The 13583-nt window shown below is 43.3% G+C and overlaps 1 protein-coding gene across 1 annotated transcript in view; it reads left to right on the top strand.

Moving 5' to 3' along the window:
• Positions 1–531: 531 nt before the first annotated feature.
• Positions 532–13583, top strand: part of LOC121573011 (transcription elongation regulator 1-like protein) — a gene marked incomplete at its 3' end in the record, with an annotated part of 51515 nt that continues 38463 nt past the window's right edge. The window contains exons 1-4 of the mRNA XM_045213513.1: positions 532–1252; positions 2495–2872; positions 6594–6740; positions 7248–7473. Of these exons, the coding sequence (XP_045069448.1) occupies positions 2543–2872; positions 6594–6740; positions 7248–7473 (703 nt within the window). The remainder of the gene's footprint in view (positions 1253–2494; positions 2873–6593; positions 6741–7247; positions 7474–13583) is intronic.

Genomic DNA, 13583 nt, shown 5'->3' with positions numbered 1-13583 from the left:
ACACCGGCGTGGTGCTGAAATGGCAACTTCGAGCCCCGCTGCTGTAGAGACTGCAGCCGCATTAGTGGACAGCGAAATGCTGCTGAAATGGGTTGTGCTCATTGTACTTTAATGGTCAATGGAACGGTAAGACTGAACAAACATATGACTGTAAATGTTACAATGTTCTCTCTAGCGGTATTAAATGATTACATTCTCATTGGTGTCTTGATAACTTTGCTGCAAATGAAAGAGATAAGGGGGGTCACCCTTCAAACATGTATACCCCTCCATATAATGTGTTCCGAATATAATGCTTTCGGCTTCCACAGTATGTTGCCTTCAGGCGACATATTTGTGACTGATAAAAAGCAGCATGTAACACTCAGTCAAAGTTTAGGTTGACAGGTGAATGCTGTAAATAACCCCCAGGCGGATCAATTCGCCACGCGCTACAGTAATATATTCTGAATGCTGGTGAGATTGCGCGTAATTCATGTGATTAGATTGTGTTCCATGCGACTTGGCATACAGTACCCAAAACCCCTGGTGCCGAGAGAGGAGATGTGGGCAGGACACTGTGTTACAGTAGCACACTGGGTTGCTGCTGTTTAGACAGGAGCGGTCCAGACTCCATTGAGGTACCGGATGATGCAGAGACAGAGAGAGAGAGCGAGAGAGGTGCGCAGTAGGCTACTCTGTTCTCCTTGGAGACGTTTTCAAGTCGCTTAGTAGTGTTTTCACGTTTTTGCACTGAAGGAAGTTTTCTGAAAGAGGATAAACTGTGGCTAGTACAACCTATCCCCTATGACTTGATTGGGGGGAAGTGAGCGGAGTAAGTCGTGCCTCTGAGCCGTGCGGGTGTCGCGTTAGGGGGTGGCGTTCAATTGGGAAGAGGCTGAAACCGTATCAGGGTGAGAAGAGATTAGCCCTGACAGCAAATACAAGATCTCCATTGGGCTCGAGCTCCTCTCTCTTTCCTGACAAACCATCACTCACCGACCAACTGTCACAGTTCGAAGATGTCCTGCGCTTCATAAACGAACGAGTGTTATTCAGTTCCTCCGTTGTAGGCTTTCTATACTGTAGCCTACCTGACGACAAGGCTGCATGTTTTGGATATTTGGATAGTATAAACAGCGTAGTCATTTTTGGATTGCAGATTTATATTGTTGTATCGAAATTACCAACGGAAAATTCATCCATAAATTTCTGGACGAGCGATGTTAATACTGGACAACTGAAGGGATTGATAGCCTACAACGCATTATAGGTGAGGTGGATGATATCTGATCCAATGTGAAGACTGATCTGAATTAACTTTCCATCCAAACTTCAATTGCGTCATTCATTCTCATATTTGAATGTCAGATTAAACGCATTGTTATTCTTATTTAATTTCGAGTGATAGGCTACCTCTCATTGACAGGGTGCATCTGGTGCGGAACAAGGGAGACAACCAAACCCGTGTGTTCTTATGTATTTATATTTCACGCAGATATATATAAATGTTATTTTTGGGGGGTGACATAATCTTCAAAGGACTTTACCAACATGTATCTACAAGTTGTAGGCTAATTTGATAAACCTGCCAGCTGGTCTCCGCTGTCTTGGTAGCCTTCCCTACAGTAGAATATGTTAATGAGCAGAGATGTGTGAATCAATCAAGCATATCCTTCCTTATTGAAAAAACGGTAAGTCTAGTAGAGCAGGGTTTTTCGAACGTCTCCTCGGTGAACACCAGCCGTTCCATGTAGGCCTATTTGAACTATTCCACAGCTAGCATACCTGATTTAACTTGTCAATTAATCATCAAGCCCTTGAATAGGTGAATCAGGTGAGCTAGTTCGTATGGGGGTCCTAGAGAAGAGGTTTGAAAACCTGTGTATTAAGCGTAGGTCTAATTCAGAGCGCAAAGACGCAAATGAGGGACTTTATTAATCGTCTATCACTGTCCAAAACGTGTATGTGTATCAATGTTCTAGAATAGTGCACCGTTGGATTTCATACTTTTCACATTCTCAGCTCAATAACAACCTCTGTAATGCGCTCTCCATAAAACCCGATAGAACCCCATTTACGGTATTCTAGAACACCTGATAACTGTCGCTGCACTGTTATTTTAACCCTCTCCCCATCACCCTACCGACCATGCATTGGATGAATGTGTGCGGCTGCCTGTATCGTGGCTTTTTAAGTCATTTATTATGATGTGTCTTTATGGTCTTGTTTTCATCAGCTCCTCTAAACTAATGTACATTTATGAGTGAAACTGCCTTGTACCTTTCAAAATCACCTCACAACATCAATACCTACAAGTGTTGTCATTACATGTGGTGTAGTGTATTTCCAGTGAGTGGTGTGTGTGTGTGTGTGTGTGTGTGTGTCTGCCTGCCTGCCTACGCTGCCTATCTGTATGTGATGTATGGGCAGGTGCCTCTCACCAGGTCTCCCATCCTTTTTTCTTCATCAACCTGTTTGATGATAATGAAACTATGTCCTCTCTGAAGTCTAGGCTCCCTCCCAGCCTCCCAGGTTTAGTGTGGTGGTCTAGAATGTAGGGATGATCCCTGTGGGAAGACTAAAGGCTCAGCCGCAGCTGTGGCAGATAGAGAGAGATCCCTCTCCATGGCTGTGGATGCTGCCTGGCCCTGGCCCTGGCCCTGGCCCTGCTGCTGCCTCGGGGTTCTGCCGACTGGGTGCCACTACCGCCCCTGCTGCCATGCCACACCCTCACCATCCCTTCCTGCTCTCCCCTCACCACCCTCCTCCGCTGCTCCAAGCCGTCTCCAGCTGGCAGCTGTCCAGTGATCCATTCCTGCCTCTGGGGAGGATACCGACACACACAGCAGCTAACCCTGGCATCGGTCAGTTTCCCCTGCAGAACGTCCAGGTAAGTTGCTATCAGCCAAAACTTTATCTTTTCAGAATGGGGGTTTTATGAATGATAAATCATGTTTGCTATACACCTGAACAACATTCATGTACACGCTGGTAGGGGATACACACACAGACAGACAGGCATCTGCACTCGTACACATTGGTATGCACACACGAACGCACGCACGCACGGACGCATTGACATGCACGAACGGATGCACACGTGCCCTGGTTGGTCTAGTTAGTCTGATGGAAAATGGCTCATACAGCACATCGTCAGTGTTACGATCTGCATACAGATTGCCGAGGGATCGTATTCAAACTTCAGTTGGGGAGTTTTGCTATGTTGCTGAAGGAAAAAAAATGCTTTTGGACAACTTGTCAACTTGTCAACTCTACAGTATGTGAAGAGATAGAATCATTAGATCATTTGTTTTGGTTCTGTCCATTTGTAGCTTGTTTTTGGACACAGGTCCAGGAATGGCTAAAGGATTGCAATATTTACCTGGAACTAACCTTGCAGATAGCATTACTGGGTGATCTGAAAAGTCATAGTCAATCAATCAATAATATAATAATACTTTTAGCAAAAATGTTTATTTTTAATTCACAATCTGTAGAAGCAATGAGAATAGAAAGGGTCAGAACTTTTGTAAAACATCACAGTACGGTTGAAATATATATGGCAAATAGAAATCCTATATGGATGGTGTTAAGAGATAGATGGGAGGTATTGAATAGAGTTGAAGGATGGGACTAATAACAAATAACAACAAATAATAACAAAGATAGCTAATAATGTAAGCATACTGTGTCCATAATAAGTATATAGGTTGTATGTTGGGAGCTTTTGGGAAAGAGCACAGTTAGAAAGATATGGCATTTAGAAGCAAACCGGATGGACATCATGAAAATGATCGGAGAGGTTGAGAGTAGAAGAAGTTCAGGAGCAAAAAAATTAATAAATATATATATATATATATATATATATATATATATATATATATATATATATATATATGATATAGAATTATTGTAAAATTAACTCTGTCCATAAGGTGTAGATAGTAAGTATAGACCGGAAGTAGAGGCCTGGGCGTTGTTGTTCACTAATTTACTCCAAGTAGGGAAAGGATGGTGGGGTTGAAAAGTAATAAAGGGGAATATATATATAAAAAATAAAAATAAAACATGGGGGATTGGAAGTGATGCAGACAATTACATTGATAGAAGATACAATCTGTCTGCAATATTAAGCTGATCCATCCCCCCAGAAAAAAAAAAAAAAAAAAACTCTACAGTATGTCCTGGTGGTTGATACAATAGAATAGAAATAAGCCATTTAGCACACACTTTTATTCAAAGAGACTTCCAGTCATGTGCTCATACATTTTTATGCATGGGTGGTCCCAGGAATCGAACCCACTATCCTGACATTGCAAGCACTACCAACTGAGCTACAGAGGACGTCCTTCATAATGGAAACTGACCCAAGAGTATTTCCATATGCATGCCATGAGTGGCTTGTAGTGTAGTGTAACTGCAGTTGGTCTCTGATTCCACTAGCGTTGCTTTAGTGTCCTTTCTGCATCCTGATGATCAGAGCACATTTTCCCCCCAATCCTCTGATCCCGCTCACACAGCCAAACACAGCGTGACATTTAATCTGAGGAGAGCAGAGAGTGGACTTAATCAAGACAGGTCAGGCATTTAGGCACTGATGTAGACCTTGACCTTTCACACCGTTAAACCACCGTTCATAGGGAGGATACTGTAGAAGGCCCTTAATATTGGTGGCAGGGTGGAGAGGAGAGGAGAGGAGAGGAGAGGAGAGGAGAGGAGAGGAGAGGAGAGGAGAGGAGAGGAGAGGAGAGGAGAGGAGAGGAGAGGAGAGGAGAGGAGAGGAGAGGAGAGGAGAGGAGAGGAGGAAAATGAACATAGCAACAGACACAGCGGGTGTTTGATGTGATATTTTGCAATGCAAAGCTTTTTCAGAAGAAGCTTGTGATTGATTTTTAATGTGGCGGTTGTGGGATGAGTCAGCGTATATCACGGAGAGAGACAAACATCTTTTGTCTGTCTGGAACCATGGATAGATGGCTTCGACTGAGTAGATTGGTGGAGACTTGCTCCATAACTCCATGCTTGGAAAATGAAGCTTTTATTACAGTCTTCAATTGTGAAGGATCCTGAGGAGCCCCAGAGTGAAGCTGTGCATTATTGTTATACGTTTGAAAGGCTTGTCAGTGACAGACAGAAGGCTATGTTCTGTTCTGTTTGTAAACCATTACCTAGTTCTATATGGCTCTATTCCTCCACCATGCCATCCTACCAACTACAGTTCATCATCCACCATGCCATCCTACCAACTACAGTTCATCATCCACCATGCCATCCTACCTACTACAGTTCATCATCCACCATGCCATCCTACCTACTACAGTTCATCATCCACCATGCCATCCTACCAACTACAGTTCATCATCCACCATGCCATCCTACCAACTACAGTTCATCATCCACCATGCCATCCTACCAACTACAGTTCATCATCCACCATGCCATCCTACCAACTACAGTTCATCATCCACCATGCCATCCTACCAACTACAGTTCATCATCCACCATGCCATCCTACCAACTACAGTTCATCATCCACCATGCCATCCTACCAACTACAGTTCATCATCCACCATGCCATCCTACCAACTACAGTTCATCATCCACCATGCCATCCTACCAACTACAGTTCATCATCCACCATGCCATCCTACCAACTACAGTTCATCATCCACCATGCCATCCTACCAACTACAGTTCATCATCCACCATGCCATCCTACCAACTAAAGTTCAGGGAATCACCATCTCCTTTATTGATAGCTCAAAGCGTTCAGACACAGTATTATCGACTGATAGATATAACCTACTTGACATGGAATGGTGAAGTTTTTATGGGTTAGAGTTCCATTAGAGTTTTCAGTTTTGTAAAGTCAAAGATCTCATGGAAAAGGATTTAAAAAATCACGTCTCAATTACTGGTATAGATTGTTTCCTTTAATGAGGTAGTGATTGTTAGCATCGTGTTAAGACACCAAAGTCCTATTTTCTCCTTTAATGAGGTAGTGCTTGTTAGCATCGTGTTAAGACACCAAAGTCCTATTTCTCCTTTAATGAGGTAGTGCTTGTTAGCATCGTGTTAAGACACCAAAGTCCTATTTTCTCCTTTAATGAGGTAGTGCTTGTTAGCATCGTGTTAAGACACCAAAGTCCTCTTGTCTCCTTTAATGAGGTAGTGCTTGTTAGCATCGTGTTAAGACACCAAAGTCCTCTTGTCTCCTTTAATGAGGTAGTGCTTGTTAGCATCGTGTTAAGACACCAAAGTCCTCTTGTCTCCTTTAATGAGGTAGTGCTTGTTAGCATCGTGTTAAGACACCAAAGTCCTCTTGTCTCCTTTAATGAGGTAGTGCTTGTTAGCGTCGTGTTAAGACACCAAAGTCCTCTTGTCTCCTTTAATGAGGTAGTGCTTGTTAGCGTCGTGTTAAGACACCAAAGTCCTCTTGTCTCCTTTAATGAGGTAGTGCTTGTTAGCATCGTGTTAAGACACCAAAGTCCTCTGTCACAAGCAGTTCAGGGTACTTCCAGAAATACAGTTTGAATCAGCCAATGAGATCTCTAAACCTGAACGATGTGTATTTTCTTCTCCCATTTCACTATTGTTTCATTTCCTGTCAGTGGGAGCTGCCATCTCCACGCCACATGCTGGGGTTTCAGCCTTCTACCAACCTGGAGCTGGTCCCTGTGCTGCCCCATGTGTACCGCTCAGTACTCCCTCCTTACCATGGCAGAGGATGGGTGGAGAAACGGGCCCCCGACTACAAGGTAGACAAACCACTACAACCTTGGCTGAGTCACAAATGGCACCCTACTCCCTATATGGAGTCCTATGGGCCCTGGTCAAACGTAGTGCATAGGGTGCCATTTGAGCTGCATCCATGGTCTCGGACTACTGCTGTATCTCACAGATAGACTCACTGTAATCACTGTAATGGTCAAGGACAGTTCACACCGTAATCACTGTAATGGTCAAGGACTGTTCACATTGTAATTGTCAAGGACAGGTGAATTTGGAGAGGGTCTCTGCATAAAGCCCCTGTTTTCTTTCCATGATTGCTGAATTGCCTGTCCTCGCTGTGTTTCAAGGTTTACAACAGCTGTCCTGAACAACATTGTGTGTCTCTGTGTCTCTAGGTTTTCCCAGAAACTCTTCCTTACCTCTGTGTGTCTAAGTGTACCACAGGAAATCAGTTGGGAGGGTGTCAACAGACACTTGCCTCTCTGTCTGTGTTTCAATGTGTACCTGACACTCTTTCCTCCCTGTGTTTCTAGGCATACTTGAATAACACTCTAGCTCTGGAGACCACCTGGCTCACTCCGGAGGAAATAGGAATTTTCCAGCAGCAGGAAAAACCATTGTTGATGACAAATCAAATGGCAATGAGCGTATCTAGGCCAGCTGCTGCCTCCAGGAGCCTCCACTCTCTCCTCATGTCACCCAGACCTGCTGCCTCCAGGAGTCTCCGCTCACTCCTCATGTCACCCAGACGTATATCAGGTTAGTGGTCGATTATATTACCTAGCTACCTGCTCCGTACTTTACAAGCACACGCGCGGATGCACGCACACGCACACACACACACACACACACACACACACACACACACACACACACACACACACACACACACACACACACACACACACACACACACACACACACACACACACACACACACACACACACACACACACACACACACACACACACACACACACACACACACACACACCCCCCCTACCTTCCAAGCCTGTCCGTGGCCTCCTCTCAGCCACAGCCCCAACCATCAGTTAGCTGTTCTCCTCATAATGGTTACCATACCAACCAACCCCCCCAACCCCCCCTCTTTAATAACTTTCTGATCCCAAAGTTTAATCCCCTCTTTTTAAACAGACTGGAGAGATAGCAGCAGTATACCATTTTTGTCCCAAATGGCACCTGATTTCCCTATATAGTGCACTACTTTTGACCAGAGCCCTATGGCACTATATTGGGAATAGGGTGGCATTTGTGATGCGTCTACTGTCAATCTGCATTTTACGCTACTTGTTAAAACTTTAGGCGGAGCAGTACCATCTGCGAGTGTGTGGGAGGGAGCTGGGTTGGAAGAGGCATGCGTGAACAGGAACCTCATTAAACACAATTGGTTTCAGACACATTGGTTTCAGATACGTTGGTTTTTCAGGGCTGCTGAAGTGGAACCGTTTACCAGCTAGTGGGTAGAAGCGTTCTCCTCCTTATCTGACGGAAGCGGACGGAAGACTCCTGTCACTCCAGAGGGGTTTATTCAGCAGATAAACTAGTATTGTGACGCTAAACACTGACATGTAGGTTGAGTCTCAAATGGTACCCTATTCAAAACAGAGCGTATAGTAGGTAGTCATGGAGACTCTATTTCCCATTTACTAAATGACCTTGGTCAAAAGTAGGAAGTAGGGTGCCATTTGGGATTCAGGCTGGGTGTCTGCTCTGCAACAACGGCACTTGGTGATCTGACAAAACAAACTGAAAAGGATGAGAACATTGGTAGAGCACGGCGCTTGTAACGCCAGGGAGGTGGGTTCGATCCCCGGGACCACCCGTACGTAAAAATGAATGCGCACATGACTGTAAGTCGCTTTGGATGAAAGCGTCTGCTAAATGGCATATTAATTATAGTAATTTAACATTGGAGAACAAGCTGTGAAAGGAAAGACTGTGAGGTGTTGGTTGTTGTTGTTTGGCTGAATCAGGAGTTTAAAGGAGAACACTAACTCCCTCTGAGTTGAATCAGGAGTTTAAAGGAGAACACTAACTCCCACTGAGTAGAATCAGGAGTTTAAAGGAGGACACTAACTCCTACTGAGTTGAATCAGGAGTTTAAAGGAGAACACTTAACTCCCACTGAGCTGAACCAGGCTGTGTTGCACCTGGGAAATGTGGATATGTCTCAAATGGCAATCTGCTTCTTTTAATACACTACTTCTGACCAGGGTCCATATGACTCTAGTGCACTACATAGGGAATAGTGTGCCATTTGGGACGAAGCCTTAGTCCTGGACTCCATAGTGTCCAAGTATAGTACTGTATGAGGACAGTGAAGTATAAATCACATTTGCATTATTCTCATCTGACCTCCATCATGTGATGATACAAAATCTATGTCCCAAATAGCAACCTATACCCTACATAGCGCACTACTTTTGACCAGACCCCTTCTTTTGAGCAGAGCGCAATACAAAGGGAATAGGGTGCAATTTTGAATGTACGAAAGACTATGTTCGCTTTAGGAGATGTCTCCATGTGATAATGGATATGTCTCTGTGATAATGGAGATGTCTACATGTGATAATGGAGATGTCTCTGTGATAATGGAGATGTCTCCATGTGATAATGGAGATGTCTTCATGTGATAATGGAGATGTCTCCATGTGATAATGGAGATGTTTCTACGTGATAATGGAGATGTTTTCACGTGATAAAGGAGATGTCTCTACATCATAATGGAGATGTCTCTACGTGATAATGGAGATGTCTCTACGTGATAATGGAGATGTCTCTACGTCATAATGGAGATGTCTCTATGTGATAATGGAGATGTCTCTACGTGATAATGGAGATGTCTCTACGTCACAATGGAGATGTCTCTACGTGATAATAGAGATGTCTCTACGTGATAATGGAGATGTCTCTACGTGATAATGGAGATGTCTCTACGTGATAATGGAGATGTCTCTATGTGATAATGGAGATGTCTCTACGTGATAATGGAGATGTCTCTACGTGATAATGGAGATGTCTCTACGTGATAATGGAGATGTCTCTACGTGATAATGGAGATGTCTCTACGTGATAATGGGGTGTCTCTACGTCATAATGGAGATGTCTCTACATCATAATGGAGATGTCTCTACGTGTAAATGGCATATTTAAATTTTAAATTATAATGGAGATGTCTCTACGTGATAATAGAGATGTCTCTATGTGATAATGGAGATGTCTCCATGTGATAATGGAGATGTTTCTACGTGATAAAGGAGATGTCTCTACGTCATAATGGAAATGTCTCTACGTGATAATGGAGATGTCTCTACGTCATAATGGAGATGTCTCTATGTGATAATGGAGATGTCTCTACTTGATAATGGAGATGTCTCTACGTCACAATGGAGATGTCTCTACGTCACAATGGAGATGTCTCTACGTGATAATAGAGATGTCTCTACGTGATAATGGAGATGTCTCTACGTGATAATGGAGATGTCTCTACGTGATAATGGAGATGTCTCTATGTGATAATGGAGATGTCTCTACGTGATAATGGAGATGTCTCTACGTGATAATGGAGATGTCTCTACGTGATAATGGAGATGTCTCTACGTGATAATGGAGATGTCTCTACGTGATAATGGGGTGTCTCTACGTCATAATGGAGATGTCTCTACATCATAATGGAGATGTCTCTACGTGTAAATGGCATATTTAAATTTTAAATTATAATGGAGATGTCTCTACGTGATAATAGAGATGTCTCTATGTGATAATGGAGATGTCTCAAACGTGATAATGGAGATGTCTCTACGTCGTAATGGAGATGTCTCCATGTGATAATGGAGATGTCTCCATGTGATAATGGAGATGTCTCCATGTGATAATGGAGATGTTTCTACGTGATAAAGGAGATGTCTCTACGTCATAATGGAAATGTCTCTACGTGATAATGGAGATGTCTCTACGTCATAATGGAGATGTCTCTATGTGATAATGGAGATGTCTCTACTTGATAATGGAGATGTCTCTACGTCACAATGGAGATGTCTCTACGTGATAATGGAGATGTCTCTACGTCACAATGGAGATGTCTCTACGTGATAATGAAGATGTCTCTACGTGATAATGGAGATGTCTCTACGTGATAATGGAGATGTCTCTACGTGATAATGAAGATGTCTCTACGTGATAATGGAGATGTCTCTACGTGATAATGGAGATGTCTCTACGTCATAATGGAGATGTCTCAAACTTGATAATGGAGATGTCTCTACGTGATAATGGAGATGTCTCTACGTGATAATGGAGATGTCTCTAAGTGATAATGGAGATGTCTCTACATGATAATGGAGATGTATCTACGTGATAATGGAGATGTCTCTACGTGATAATGGAGATGTCTCTACGTGATAATGGAGATGTCTCTATGTGATAATGGAGTTGTCTCTATGTCATAATGGTGATGTCTCTACGTCATAATGGAGATGTCTCAAACGTGATAATGGATATGTCTCTACGTGATAATGGAGATGTCTCAAACGTGATTATGGAGATGTCTCTACGTGATAATGGAGATGTCTCTATGTGATAATGGAGATGTCTCCACGTGATAATGGAGATGTCTCTACGTGATAATGGAGATGTCTCTACGTGATAATGGAGATGTCTCTATGTGATAATGGAAATGTGTGCATGTGAACCCAAATGGCACCCTATTCTTTGAAGCCCCGTTTATACCTGGTTCTAACATGCATCCTCTGTCCTGATCTAGTCCTCATTCTGATTGTGCCCACATTTCTATACAGGTGTAGACCTAGTGTGCTGGTCAAATGTAGGGCACTACATAGGGGATAGGGTGCCGTTTGGGAAGCATACTATATGATGGGGTGTGATTGCTGGTATTCATATTGGGTCCTGTATAGTGGGTCCTGTATAGTGGGTCCTGTATATTGGTCCTGTATATTGGTCCTGTATAGTGGGTCCTATATATTGGGTCCGGTATATTGGTCCTGTATATTGGTCCTGTATATTGGTCCTGTATAGTGGGTCCTGTATAGTGGGTCCTGTATATTGGTCCTGTATATTGGTCCTGTATAGTGGGTCCTGTATAGTGGGTCCTGTATAGTGGGTCCTGTATATTGGTCCTGTATATTGGTCCTGTATAGTGGGTCCTGTATATGGGTCCTGTATATTGGGTCCTGTATATTGGGTCCTGTATATTGGTCCTGTATATTGGTCCTGTATAGTGGGTCCTGTATAGTGGGTCCTGTATATTGGTCCTGTATATTGGTCCTGTATAGTGGGTCCTATATATTGGGTCCTGTATATGGGTCCTGTATATTGGGTCCTGTATATTGGGTCCTGTATATTGGTCCTGTATAGTGGGTCCTGTAGAGTGGGTCCTGTATATTGGGTCCTGTATAGTGGGTACTTTATATTGGTCCTGTATATTGGGTCCTGTATAGTGGGTCCTGTATAGTGGGTCCTGTATATTGGGTCCTGTATAGTGGGTCATATATATTGGGTCCTGTATATTGGTCCTGTATAGTGGGTCCTGTATATTGGGTCCTGTATATTGGTCCTGTATAGTGGATCCTGTATAGTGGGTCCTGTATATTGGGTCCTGTATATTGGTCCTGTATAGTGGGTCCTGTATATTGGGTCCTGTATATTGGGTCCTATATATTGGGTCCTGTATATTGGTCCTGTATAGTGGGTCCTGTATATTGGTCCTGTATGGTGGGTCCTGTATATTGGTCCTGTATATTGGGTCCTGTATATTGGTCCTGTATATTGGGTCCTGTATATTGGTCCTGTATAGTGGGTCCTATATATTGGTTCCTGTATATTGGTCCTGTATAGTGGGACCTGTATATTGGTCCTGTATATTGGGTCCTGTATATTGGTCCTGTATAGTGGGTCCTGTATAGTGGGTCCTGTATATTGGGTCCTGTATAGTGGGTACTTTATATTGGTCCTGTATATTGGTCCTGTATATTGGGTCCTGTATAGTGGGTCCTGTATAGTGGGTCCTGTATATTGGGTCCTGTATATTGGGTCCTGTATAGTGGGTCCTATATATTGGGTCCTGTATATTGGTCCTGTATAGTGGGTCCTGTATATTGGGTCCTATATATTGGGTCCTGTATATTGGTCCTGTATAGTGGGTCCTGTATATTGGTCCTGTATAGTGGGTCCTGTATAGTGGGTCCTGTATATTGGGTCCTGTATAGTGGGTCCTATATATTGGGTCCTGTATATTGGTCCTGTATAGTGGGTCCTGTATATTGGGTCCTGTATATTGGTCCTGTATTGTGGGTCCTGTATAGTGGGTCCTGTATAGTGGGTCCTATATATTGGGTCCTGTATATTGGTCCTGTATAGTGGGTCCTGTATATTGGGTCCTGTATATTGGGTCCTATATATTGGGTCCTGTATATTGGTCCTGTATAGTGGGTCCTGTATATTGGTCCTGTATAGTGGGTCCTGTATAGTGGGTCCTGTATATTGGGTCCTGTATAGTGGGTCCTATATATTGGGTCCTGTATATTGGTCCTGTATAGTGGGTCCTGTATATTGGGTCCTGTATATTGGTCCTGTATTGTGGGTCCGGTATATTGGTCCTGTATATTGGTCCTGTATATTGGTCCTGTATATTGGTCCTGTATAGTGGGTCCTGTATATTGGTCCTGTATATTGGTCCTGGATAGTGGGTCCTGTATATTGGGTCCTTTATATTGGTCCTGTATATTTGGTCCTGTATATTGGTCCTGTATATTGGTCCTGTATAGTGGGTCCTGTATAGTGGGTCCTGTATATTGGGTCCTGTATAGTGGGTCCTGTATATTGGGTCCTGT

Source organism: Coregonus clupeaformis, unplaced genomic scaffold (assembly GCF_020615455.1).
Source record: "Coregonus clupeaformis isolate EN_2021a unplaced genomic scaffold, ASM2061545v1 scaf0118, whole genome shotgun sequence".
Taxonomy (NCBI): Eukaryota; Metazoa; Chordata; class Actinopteri; order Salmoniformes; family Salmonidae; genus Coregonus; species Coregonus clupeaformis.
This window is presented reverse-complemented; position numbering and strand designations above follow the sequence as displayed.